The following is a 13,627-nucleotide window of genomic DNA, read 5'->3' as shown; positions in this document are numbered from 1 at the left end:
TTTTGACCCAGGGTTGCGTAAAGTTGCACAAGTTGGTGGCTCTACAGCTAGAAGGACCCACTCAAAATGAATCATGTCCCACATACTCTAAAAATATATATATATATATATGCTCCAACCACTAAAATAATCCCTTGTGCACAACGTGGCTTTTAACTCTTTTTTGGTCCTTTTGTGGATTTTGCTTATTTCAAGTACAATCATAAGGTACTTTCTTTTTTTTTTTAATATGCCAATAGTTTTATTTAACTGAAATTATCTTTTATGAAAAAGGTTTTCTTCTAAGGGTACGTTAAAAATTATGATTTTGCAAGAATAATTTATATTTTTAAAAGATATCGCAAAACGTAATGCATTTGGCATTTCGATTTAAAAAGCACTTAATTTAAAATAAGAAAAAAGTCTGGGATTTCAATAAGTAGACTAGGGAGTACTTATTTGAAAAAGTGTGAATTTAAACCAAAATTATGAATTCACATAACAAATATTTAATAAAAAAGTATTTTTTAACATATTTTACGAAACGTCTTTGCAATTTTAAAAAGTAGCGATTTTGAAAACGCTATTTTTAAAATTACACTTATTGAAATCGAAATTCTAAACGGACCCTAAATCAATAAAATTATTTTAAAATACTGGGATAAATTTAAAATTTGCCTAATATATAGGCAAATTTTGTTTTGGAGGATGGTTTCAATTATGAGTAGTAAATGTGAATTATTGAGTTGCCTAAAGGCTGAAACCACCCTCACCAACTTTTGAAGCTTTTTGAGCAGGTGATGTGCTTTAATGGTTCTCTCTCCCTTGCACCAATTTTGCATGGACTCTGAAAAGGGAAATGCTTTTTTGCTTTCTTCCCACCATCTCCCCACCATCTCTTCTCTCTTTATTTTTTATTTTTATTTTTATTTTTATGAAAAAATCAAAATGCAAGTGGGGAGATGGTGAGTAGAATGCATTGTAGCATTCCTCCTCTGAAAAAGCCTGCAATCCTTAGAATAGGGTCAGCAAGATGGAGCTGTAGGACTTCTAATTCTAGCCCTTACTTTCCACATGGAACAAGCGGATAGCCAAGGCACTTATTAGCCATTTGCCCAATCCACAATATATGAACAATGTGAGTTGTTTTACCTTATTTTAATAAAAATTAGTTAATTGTTCGGTAAAATTGTGATTTGATCTTTCAAATTGTGTATTTTAAAAAATGCATCTTATTGTCTGTTAATTTGAAAACGTGAATTTTTTCATATTTTTAATCAAACCCTTAATTACTTTTTTAAAAATCACATTATCAATTCGCTATTTTTTAAAGCGCAAATCCAAACCGACCCATGAAATTTGTTATGAAATAATATATATATATATATATATATAGATGTGATTCACCTTTATTCACTCTTTCATTATGGTTTGGATGCCCTACATTGTTCTGTTGACATGCTTCCATTCACTTCCAATATTATAACACCTAACACCATTTGAAATTGAAGTGAAGTTAGTAATAAAAATTTAAATAAAAAAATCCCAATTTTAATAATGCCCAAAGCATGATAGGACTGAAATCGAATAAGTACTGCCATAGGAACAAACATCAAAGATTCTCACCCACCAAACAAATGTTATATAATATCCTATACTTCCAATTGCACAGATTCCAACGTGAGGATTACGACTTTTTTAGTATGGTAAAATTTCATTTTCTTGAGCATGTTAAAAATATATACTTTTTTTTTTTTATCTTTTTATTTTTATTTTATATATATATATATATATTTTAATATATTCTGTAAGAATATCATGCATCTTTCGAGTATGCGAAAGTTATATACTTTTTTTAATAATATTAATAAAGTTAGAAGAAATTTTACTAAAAATTAATATACTTCTTACTTATTATGAAAAAAAATATGTATGTCAATTTTATTGGTTATTCCTTCAACCCAATTTAAAGAAAATATTAAATCCAATGCACACGCTTAGGTAATAATTATTTCTTCATTCATTTTACTTGAATTAGCATAAAATAGTTACCCAATTGCACTTGCAATTTTGCAGGCTAAATGTATATTTTAAAATAAAATTATGAAAAATCTTTCGTTTGAGATTGAGAGTGCGTTTAGAAAAAGAAATAATTTGAAAACGTTAAAAAAATATTTTCATGCTTTAAAACCACAAATAAGGAGTACTTTTTTAAAACGCGCTTTTTTCTAATTTTTTTTTTTTTTTTTTAAAAAAAAAAGACAAATTACAATTTTATTAAACACGTAACTACATTTTTAAAAATCTTATTTTTATTAAGCTAATTAATTTCATAATCCCCACATTTTACAATAGCTAAACCAAGCGAACATGGTCCCCAAAAAGTAACTCAATTGGCTAGAACCATGTATAATAAAGCGAAAGTCATTAGTTCGAATCATCTTTCCCTTCTTATACTAACATGTCAAAAAAAAAACAAAAAAAAAAAAAACCAAGCGAACATGACTATGAGAAGCAACATTATTTTACGTGGCAAAAACATGGCCATCTGCAAACTTTGGCCTAACCAAAATCTTGAAAAGGCCCCGTCGTGTATGTGGGTCCACCAGAACCAACGGCGGACATGAAACATTGGAGGATCATAAGTTGATTGGTGGGGTCTACAGAAGAAAAAGCCCATCCTGAAAATGCCCCATCATGGACGTGGTCCACCACAGAACCGATGGCTGAGATGAAAACATTGGAGGATAATAAGCTGATCAGTGGGGTCTACAGAAGCAAAAGCCCATTTCCGCCATTTCCGTCATCATACATGTAAGTCCATTAATCATTTAATTGTATTATAAAGAATAAAAATACTTTTTCAAATAAGTACCATGTGATACAATATGAATGAAAACTTTACCATCAAAATTTGACCCTTAAATTTAGCTGATGTGATAAGGGCCGGGTGAACTGTCACATCAGTTCGCATGTTTAATGCTCCTATTCACCACCATCCGCTCTTCTTCTACAAAATCACTTTATTATGCACGTTATAAGAAGATAAATGATAAAAATCATTCACCATCTTGTCCAAAATTGTCTCGATGATCATAATTCATAAACGACATATTTCTTTCTTTGTAAGAATTTTAATGATTTTTTTGTTTTTTGTTAACAAAACAATAACAAAGGTTTTATCATTATAACCTTCATGAAAAGTTATGTATAATGACAAATTGGGCACAAATTAGTGCCGGGTCCATAGGCTTGACAGAAACAGAAGTATTTAAAAACAAAATTCAAAGATGAGAGATGAGTTGACTTAACCTCCATAGAACAAGCTGAGTTAATATATTCATGTTTTATTAAATTTGTAATATAACTAAATAAGAATAAGAATCTACTCTTCTTTGATGATTCTTATTCTTATATACGATTATTATTAACCAAATATTATTCCTACTATTTACCTAATATATATGTGAATTATGTGAAGCTTGCTACATACTTGGAATTTTCTTTTCGAAACATGTTAGACATCAGTTCATTGTATATTTTAGTCCATCCTTTTTGCAGATTCACCAAGAGATTTATAAATTGGTTGTACGCAGGCATTCCTTTTCGTAGCATATAATGGGTATAAATAAAGTAATTCTAGATGAGCTTACTTTGGTCCTTAGGACTATTAAAATCACCATTGAGCTTGTGATTGATTATTATTGAATTTTGATCAAATAGTAATTTTAATAGTTACATCATTCTTAGTAGCACACAAGTAGAACACAAATAGGTAACCTAAAATTACTCGTATAAATAACATATGATTATTGCATATATCAAAAAAAAATTATCCATTCAAATTTGAAGAAAAAACTTTGTCAATGTAGTGTCCAAATTTACATTGTGCTCCAACCAATGAATAGTCCTCTTAAGTTTATCCAATTTTCTTGTTAATCCAAAATTTCACAAAAGTCCAACATGATGTTTGAGTTGAACACTCCAAACCCATGAACGACACCGTTTAGAGACTAGAATGTTGGTTTTCTCCACCAACCCGAAAGGACACGTGGAGCTCATCCGTGGCAAGTTGTAGCATTTTGTTGCGTGAGAAAGCAAGTGGGGCCTAAGGTTGTCTTTGGTCCGTAGCAATGATGCCCTTCTCAAGAAAAATAGAAAATACCGACGTCTGTCACAGCAGTGGATAATGACAGCCTTAGTAACTCTATCTATTTGCAACCAAACCCCCACGCACACGTGGCGTGTCGATATGGACATTAACCACCGTAGGTCTAATGGACACGCACACATGTTATTAATGCTAGTAGTTGAGCGCATGTGGTATAAGCATGGCAGCCACATCATACCATAACCATATCAATGATATCATGGTAAGTTGGTAAGTTGGTAACACATTGATAAATTGTTTGATGAATTTTCTATAACTTATCCCTACAAAAAGAGCTCAGGTTGACTATATTTAGAAACATAATAAGTTATTGAAGATTTCATATGTCAAAATAAACTGTCCAAATTGGTAGATTGGATAAGAATTCCAATTTTTTTTTTGTTGTTCACCAAAAACAATTTCTATTAGTTATTTTTGCACAAAAAAATTTCAGTGATTTTTTTTTTTTTTTTATTCGAGGCAAGCTAAACTCGTTGTTAGGTTGGTGACAATAAACACTAGAGTTGAAAGGAGAATAAATTACCTTATAGTTCCCTCATTTAAAGTTTGCTAAATATTAGTTACTGTTACATTATCATAGTTGTATGACAATCGTATAAGAGTAGCCTAAATATTATTTATCGATTGTAAATGGTCTTATTATGCTTTTGTTTGCTCAAACAAAACCCTACATGAATTGTGGAAACTTGTCCCACAATGAAGGTGTAGAATCTTGCTCTAATAAGTATAAATTAATTAATTACATGCTTTAAGCTTACTATAACAATAAGATCAGTTTTCAATCATTCATGTACCAAAATGACTTCTTTTAGAAAAAAAAAATTGAATACAAATAAATTTAGGCTCATAATCAGGCATTCAATACATGTGATATTATAGTAGTTACAATACTAATCCCCATCAGATTTTGTTTTGCTTATAAAAAACATTTCTATTAAATAATATACCAAAATATTTTCAAGAATTATAGATTTTTATTTATACCTACAAATTTGGAGTATTCATTTCACTATAAATTTTACTATATATGCATTGATTTTAAATATATATATATATATATATATATGTCATAATAAGAAAATGGTAAGATCATAATATATTAATATAGCATAACCAGAGTAATGAAAGATATATTGTCTTAGCTAATATTATTTGTGTCATGTATCCTAATTCTTTTGCCAAATTTGTACTTATATTCACCTCTCAGAATAATGCCTCACTACAATACACAAAAAAAGACAACAAATATTATTGAAAATTCAAAAGCATTCTTTTAAATAAGAAACATGTTTGGGGATAGAGATTCCAACAATTTTTGTTGTTTGGATTGCTAATAATTTATATAACAAATGTGAGAAGTTTCTTATAAGACCTACTTGCCCAAACATGTCTTACGTACGTAGCCTGTCCACTTATTGGAATTGAAAGCAGATGAGCTCTATAAATACACTCTAACATTTGTTGTTCAGATCGCTAATAATTTAAACAACAAAATTATTGAGAATCCGAGTATCTTGTTTTGTGCATTTAAATGTGTAATTTAATGTTAGAAAAAAAATATCCCATGCTAGAGCACAATTAAAGATAATAAATATTATTGAAAATTCAAAAGCATTGTTTAAAATAAGACACTGGTTTTGGGATAGATATTTCAATAATGTTGTTGATAGAATTGCTAGTAATTTAAATAGCAAATGTGAAAGCATCATGCCTATTTGTTAAAGACGAGGGTATGTAAACTCCATAAAAACTCTCTCACATTTATTGCTAATGCTCAGATAGCTAGTATTCCAAACAACAAAATTATGGAGATCCGAATCTCTTATTTTGTGCATTTTAATGTTAGAAAAAAATATATATATCCCTATGCTAGAGCAATTCGGGTTAGTGATAAATTATGCAATCAAGTACTATCTCAGCGTAAGTCATGTTTCGGAATTTAATGAGATATATGAGGTTAACTTCCTCATTTAATGAGATGGATGCGGGTTAAATTATAAAATATGACTTATTTTAGACACTTAAATGAGATGGATGACTAAAATTTATGAATTTAAGAATCTAAATTTTAAAAAAAATTATAGGGATCTCAATGCCAAAATTTCTGCTAAATCTGATATATGTTCCCATGTACCGCACACACACCATCTCATTCATCCATCATCCATGTAGGTCACACATGCATGGTCTACGCACAATGCCATACATCATACATGACACAGTACATCATATCCACATGGGCATTCTCGGAAATAGACATTAAAATTGGATTTTATGGGTCTTCCCCTGCTATTATGCATCATCATTTTCGGACGTTGTGAAAAGAAAGAAGGTCCAAAAAGGCAGTGCTGCTTAAACGGACGATCCGAAGAATAAAACACCTATTTGCTCTCTTTCTCTCTCTCTCGCTGTGGAAAGATCCTCATTGAGTAAAATACTTCATATATTATAATAAAAAAGAAAAAAAAAAGTTGTGCTCTGTTTCATTTCAACCACTTTCTTATCAATCTGCAGAGTATTTTTTTTTTTTTTTTTTTCTTTTTGGTTTCTGGGGTCCTAATCTCTTATACTAAACGATCTCGAGCTGGGTTTGGTCTTATTTCAATGCAAATGCTTTAGATAAGCCAGGTATGTGTTGATGGACTATATTCATCTGGGTATTCTTAAAAATATTGATTTTTTTTTTTAATATTTATATATTGGTAAGATTGCGAAGCTGATCAGTTACATACGAAATTATTACAGAGAAATCTGAAAGAGATTGGAAAGACAATTTTGATACAAAGAGTCTCTGTGATCATGGCGGTTGCTGAGAATGCAAGTCAAAATTTTGAGAATACTACTACTGCAGTATCATCATCGGACTCGAATGCCCAGAATGATCTTGAAAAATCTAAACCCAGAAATGATCCCATCGAGAACATGAATGATCAGAAGGAAAGACCAGCAGCTGGGACAGCAGCAACGACTTTCTCAGTGGCCACAGGCAATTACAAGGCTCAGATGGGTCAGATGGCAAATGGGTTTGACTCCAATGGGGTCAAGAGCCAGCAGATGGGGATGGTGAAGTCCGGTGGTGGGTATGGCAATAATAATCAGAGGGCAAATGGGGTGGTGGTGAGGAATGGAGAGGATGGGGGTGAGAGTTTTAAGAGGGATATGAGGGATTTGGAGGAATTGTTGTCCAAGTTGAATCCCATGGCCGAGGAATTTGTGCCTCCCTCCCTTGCCAAGAATCATGGTTACTTTGATGGTGGTGTTGTAGGGTTTGGGTATCCTAACGATTATTTAGTGCCTAATGGTTTTGGCAATGCCAATGGACTCAGTGGCAGAAGGGTATGTGTGTTTTTATTTTACTGTCTTTCTTAGGCTGTTTGGTTGCTTAGAAAATGGAGGATAAGTAGTGATAATAACGCTATGAATATTATTTTACCGAAAGAAAAATAGTATTTTGAGTTGTATTTTCATGAAAAACTCTGACCATGTAGCAGTGGATTTTTTCAAGGGTGTTGCATAGTGAAACTTACGAAGGTGTTAAAATTTTATGCATTTTCCTTTACACTTTTTCCTTGATAATCAAGTGTAGAACAGGTTACTTTGCAGTTTATCTTATGGTTCTTGGTTCATTCTTTTATTTTCATACTTTGGTTATGTGGCGCTTTGTTTTAGCTGATTGTTTTGATTTATTGACATCTTGTAGAGGAAGAATGGCTATAGTCAGGGGAAGCGAAGGATGAACGGTAGAATGTCTCCGGCACAGAGAGAGGCGATGATTAGGAGAACTGTTTATGTTTCTGACATTGATCAACAGGTAAAGAGTTATGTCTGGCTTGTGAATTGTCTAAACTATATCCCTATATAGTTTATATTTTTGTTTTGCATTCTTTATCTTCGGAGATTGATTCTCCTTGTTTTTCATATAGGTTACTGAAGAGCAGCTTGCAGCTCTCTTTCTTAATTGCGGGCAGGTAACAACTATTTTCTTTTGCTCACTCGTATGATTTTCAATTTTATAGTGATGGATTATGATTATGACGGTCTTCTGTCTTTTTGGGCTAAAGGTTGTTGATTGTCGTGTTTGTGGTGATCCTAACTCCATTCTCCGTTTTGCCTTTATCGAGTTTACTGATGAAGGTATTATCACAAGGTTACCAACTTCATATACAGCTAAGAATACATGTCTTGTTTTATTCTACTGACAGTAACATGCTTTCAGAGGGTGCAAGAGCTGCTTTGAATCTGTCAGGGACTATGCTTGGATACTACCCAGTAAGAGTGCTGCCTTCCAAAACAGCAATTTCACCAGTCAATCCAACATTTTTACCAAGGGTGAGGACTACATATATTGTCGATTGTTGCGCTTCTCTTCGCATTATGAATGTATTTCTTTTGTATTGTCAGTTCTAGAAACCGAATCATTACCAGTGTGTGCTAATTCTGTATCGCTTTTCTGTTTTGCGGCTTTCCTATGTTATTATGATTGTTAGTCTGAAGATGAACGTGAGATGTGCTCAAGAACTATTTATTGCACAAATATCGACAAGAAGGTAATTTTGGAAATATCTATCATAATTCTAGTGTATTTAAGGGCCACCATGTGCCCATTTTCTTGGCCTCAAGTAACTGGCTCATTTATTCCTTATTTATTTCTTCACTTGATGCAGGTCACCCAAGCAGATGTCAAATTTTTCTTTGAAACACTTTGTGGAGAGGTGTGTAGAGTTCCTTGTTTAATCCTCAAAATGTTTATTGTGCCTGAGTTCTTATCTATAACTTATTGAACAGTACTTCCCTGCACAGGTTCAACGCCTGAGGCTACTTGGAGACTATCATCATTCAACTCGTATTGCTTTTGTTGAGTTCACGATGGTAATTACCTATGAACCCTTGACCTTTGCATACTGAATATTTTAGTGCCTGTGTGCGTTCTAACTATTTGAAGCCAGATATGTACATTAATGTCCATATTCTTTGAAGTTATATCGGCAATTCTAGCTTGGCATTTTAGTCCATTTCTTATCTAAATTTTTTCATTTTTTTTGGGTCTTTTGTTTAAGCCCTTTAGCACAATAACTTGCTTGAGCTCACATCTCTTTGTTAGAGTGCTTACTTTTTATTTTACATATTGGGGAGTCCTTAAAGACATTCTTAAAATATATTTAGCATACCTAAGTTTCCACTACTGCAAATGAAGCAGCAGCTTCATGAATGGTAATTATAATGTCTTGTGAAGGAAAATAAAGATAAATCTTGGGTATAAGCATTTGTCTGTTCAAAGCAGCTATGGATCTTTAAAGATATTATTTGAAGGGTATGAGACATAAAAAAACCTCAAGGGGTTGGCTCAAGTGGTAAGGGCCTTGATCTTGGTGGCATTTCCATTCGGTATAAGGTTTGAATCCCTTTGGGTGCAAAGAATTCCTTTGGGCTAGGCCACCGGTGAAGCTGGAGTATTACTTGATCTGTGTGGAAGGGGCGCTTTACATGGGTACGAGGTTTACCCGAGATGAGTGGGTACACGAAGTGGTCCTCCCTTGAAGGGGTTTCTGGTTATCAAAAAAAAAAAGAAAAGTGTATGAGACATAAAAATGCAGAACAGCTAGTGCTATGAGTTTCTAATTTGAAATAGATTGCGTACAGCCTTTTATTTGTTTTCATTGCTCAACATTTTGAGTGGCCATCGGTTTATGTAGGATTTTATTTATATGAAATTAGGTGATGAATACTTGATGCTGAATATGGGAAAGAGCATGTCAAATATGGGCATATGTGGATGGGACATGGAAAATGTAGTTTGGTTGTATAGATAAACAAGTTTTATTTTTATATTTAAATATGATGTGGATTCATGATTTTGTTCCTATTTTATGAAATATTGAGATTAGGGATACTCCAACTGTTTTACACAAGAAATTGTAGTAGACCGTAGACTTTATGATAGAATGTCATTGCATTATAAGAATTTTATTATACATTTTTGTGCTAGCTTTATATGATTATAATATCAGTATTATCTGTAGGGGGTCCCATTTTCAGAAATATTGGGATTGGGGATACTCCAACTGTTTTATGCAAGAAATTGTAGTAGACCGTAGACTTTATGATAGAATGTCATTGCATTATAAGAATTTTATTACACATTTTTGTGCGAGATTTATATAATATCAGTATTATCTGTAGGTGCTCCCATTTTCAGAAAGTAATTTAACTCCACTAAGCTTGTCTTACTAAATTGTTGATTGAAAAATGCTTACACCACGAGTGTGGTTGCAGACACTAATAAACATGGAGAATGGCAGTAATTGGAGATTTGAGCCATAAGATTATTACATCGGCATTATTAATGTTATTAGTAATTGCATCTTGGAAAATACTCAACTCAAGAAAATGTATCTTAAATATTTTGGACCAGAAGGATGCGTGCTTTTCACTTGCATTGGCTGTGTGCACTAAGAGATGCTGGTATGTTAAGATTTGCAAATTGAGTGAAAATTGGATCTTGGAGATGAACTAAATTTGTAGCTTATGGGAGGGAGGGGAAGATATAGGATTGGTTATTTCTCCTAATGATTTCCAATCTTGACCTTTTAGTTACAAGTGCTGCACCAGTTAAATTATGATGTATAAGTTAGTTTTTATTTTTATTTTTTTATAATTTATTTTTAATTTTTAATTATTATTATTATTATTATTATTTATAACAAGTTTGGGATAGTTTAGTAACAAGAAAATGAGACGTTGCTTCAACAGTTGAGTTGGTACCAAATGGTTTTGTTCCTTTAGATACAGTGATAGATAGCTTCTAATGCTTTTCCCATGTTCTATTATTGGTTTTTTTCAATAAGTCGTTGATAATCATGTCTTTTTGCATACATCACAGCCTTGAGATAATTTATGTTTTGTCCTTTCTTCTATTCTTCCTATTTGGTAGTTCTGTAATTTTAACAAATTCTGTGGATGGGAGCAGCTGGTGTTGCATCTCTCCTAGGCGGGTCTATTGATATAGCTCTGTTGGCCTGTGGAGTTTTTGATTCTGTGAGCCATAAAGACTAGGAGATATGGGTTTCCCGAGTTATTGTACTTTGCATCTGGCGGTTATGATACCATGGGCACCTAAGAGGCTCTCTTTCTCTATAATTTCAAGAGCAAGTAGACCTCTCCCCTTTAAAACGTCTTCAGCATACACATGAAAGAGTGAGCTTTTTCTTGACCAATAGAAGACTTTGAAGTTATCCTATTAGCTGGCAGCTGAGCTGTTGATACATGCTATTAATAAGCACCTGCTCAACCAATGCACCCTAGTCCCTTCTCTCAGCTGAGGATAGCTATTAGCATTCAGGTATAGTTGTTTGTAAAATGATGTTTCGGGGTCTTAGCATCTGTAGGGATATCTAGCTCTTTGGTACGTACCTTGTGTGGAGTCAACCTTTTAGGCAGGGATACGAGATTGGCACATGGATCTCTCAATTGGGGTGCAAGGTGTATCAAAGGGATCATGTGATGACTTTTGGGCTAGTTGAAGGATGCAAGCTGGCTGTATATTTTTTTGCTTCTCTTTGCGCTTAAATGCTGTATTTGCTGCAGTCAATGGACTTCTTTGCATGTAGCGTAGACTACTTTATGTTAGTGTCACCTATAACTTCTTATGACATTCATTTGTTTTGTCGATAAGTTAACCATTGTCATCTTTGCTATATGCTTTTTGGTTGCCTAGCAATGTGTCATAAAAGATGACTGGCTTTGTTGTTTCCTCATAACATCTTTCCTACAATCGATATATTACTTTGAAAAAAAATGAAGACAAAAAATATTTGTGTCAGTATGCAAGCTGTGGGTGCTCTTTTCATGATTGTCTAGATGTTTCTGTCATGAAATCAATGGCTTTGTCGTTTTTTCTCATAACATCTTTCTTGAGATTGATATAACTTAAAAAACTGAAAGAAGAAAAATATTTGTTTCAGTCTACAACCTGTGGATGCTCCAGCAGCCAGAAGGATTTAAGTCTATGAGTTAATTTTTTAAGTGGATATATATATTTGGAATATTTTGCATCTTTCTTTTGTTTTTGAAAATTTTCTAATTAAGGACATTCTTTGCAAGTACTGGCATAGGAACCTGATAGTAGAATTACATGTGGTTTTTTATCTTCATGAGTGAGAACTATTCCCTACATTGATTCTATCTTGAGATACAATTAGATATAGCATGACAGCCCCCCACATTGTGAATCTCTAAATATGTCCTGGTGGTTTAGCTAGATACATCCGCCAACCTTGTAATTGCCACTCCTGGGATTAAAGTCCAATGTCCATAGTCCACTAAGGCCCTTCATTGCCATCTGTAATTTGGCTCATAAGTGAAGCAAGTCCTTGGACGAGTGGTCTGAACTACTATCTGATCAAGACATTCTCACGGGTCTATTTTCTCTGTTTTTTACCCAGTTGTCATATTGTCCCTGGCACAATCTCGCTTGATTTCCCATTTCCCATTACCATGCCATGTAATTCTATCTTTTGTCCTTAATGTGATATAGATTACACATACATATGTTTGTTACGTGGTCTGGTTACAATTAATATAATTGTATCCTTTCCAAAGGGATGTTATATGGATTTGTGAGAGTTGTCATGAGTTCTTGGACCACTTATATTGCCATCATTGTGCCTTAGGGTCAGTTTCTACCCTTTTTATGATATAACATTAATCTACACTTGGCTCCTTGCTTTTGTTTTCCTAGCAAAATCTGTTGATATAAAAAATTGATTTGAATGGTGAACATGCTTTTGTTTGCAAAACCTCAAGAGTTTGCTACTATGAATTTGTAGAGTCATGCTTTTGGCTTGATTTGATTATTGATCAATCCTGTGCTTTTAGAGTGATTGTTGTTTTGTATTTTTTTGACTCTTGCAGGCTGAAAGTGCAATTGCAGCTCTTAACTGTAGTGGTGTGGTTTTGGGATCATTGCCGATAAGGTTGGTGTGACAGACTGTTTTTGTAATAACTGACTTTGTCTTTTTGTATTTTCAGTTTCCTGCTTCCCAAGTTTCTTCTGACTTTTATTCATGTGCATGCAGGGTAAGCCCGTCAAAGACGCCTGTTCGGCCCCGTGCTCCTCGCCCTCCACTGCCCTGAATCATCCTTCCATGTGTTCCTGGACTGATTTACCGCTGATAGTTTATATTTACATATATACATAGTTACAGAAATATTTTAAGGTACTTGTGGCGTTTATGTCCATCCTTTTGTTCCTTGCGTTGCAGTCAGGCATCCTGTTTTGCCCAGAGGGGATAATTTATGGGTTATTTTGTTTAGCTGTAGAGTTGGATGGGATTTTGAGGCTCCCAATGGCTTAATTTCTGCTGCACAATGTGATGAATTCTGTAAGGAGGATGGTCCCGAGGAAAACTAATACCCGTCTGTTGTTTCTAACAACTTGAATTTCTCAGAAGAAAACTTGTCTTTGTCTGTTCTTCATGA

The 13,627-nt window shown here is 33.5% G+C and overlaps 1 protein-coding gene across 2 annotated transcripts; it reads left to right on the top strand.

Moving 5' to 3' along the window:
- Positions 1-6,473: 6,473 nt before the first annotated feature.
- On the top strand, positions 6,474-13,627 carry LOC132180010 (polyadenylate-binding protein-interacting protein 12-like). Of its 2 annotated transcripts, none has more exons than XM_059592857.1 (11): positions 6,474-6,778; positions 6,896-7,486; positions 7,851-7,961; positions 8,074-8,118; positions 8,212-8,284; positions 8,367-8,479; positions 8,638-8,697; positions 8,815-8,862; positions 8,951-9,019; positions 13,061-13,122; positions 13,225-13,627. In XM_059592857.1, exons 2-11 carry the CDS (start codon positions 6,950-6,952, stop codon positions 13,280-13,282), a joined length of 1,176 nt encoding a protein of 391 aa, XP_059448840.1. In that variant the 5' UTR covers positions 6,474-6,778; positions 6,896-6,949; the 3' UTR covers positions 13,283-13,627. The 2 variants fall into 2 exon arrangements, with proteins under 2 accessions (XP_059448840.1, XP_059448831.1); XM_059592848.1 differs by having other exon boundaries at positions 8,936-9,019.

This window comes from Corylus avellana, chromosome ca1, assembly GCF_901000735.1.
Source record: "Corylus avellana chromosome ca1, CavTom2PMs-1.0".
In the NCBI taxonomy this organism is placed as follows: domain Eukaryota; kingdom Viridiplantae; phylum Streptophyta; class Magnoliopsida; order Fagales; family Betulaceae; genus Corylus; species Corylus avellana.
Note: the sequence above shows the minus strand (reverse complement) of the source record. Positions and strands in the feature narration are given on the sequence as shown.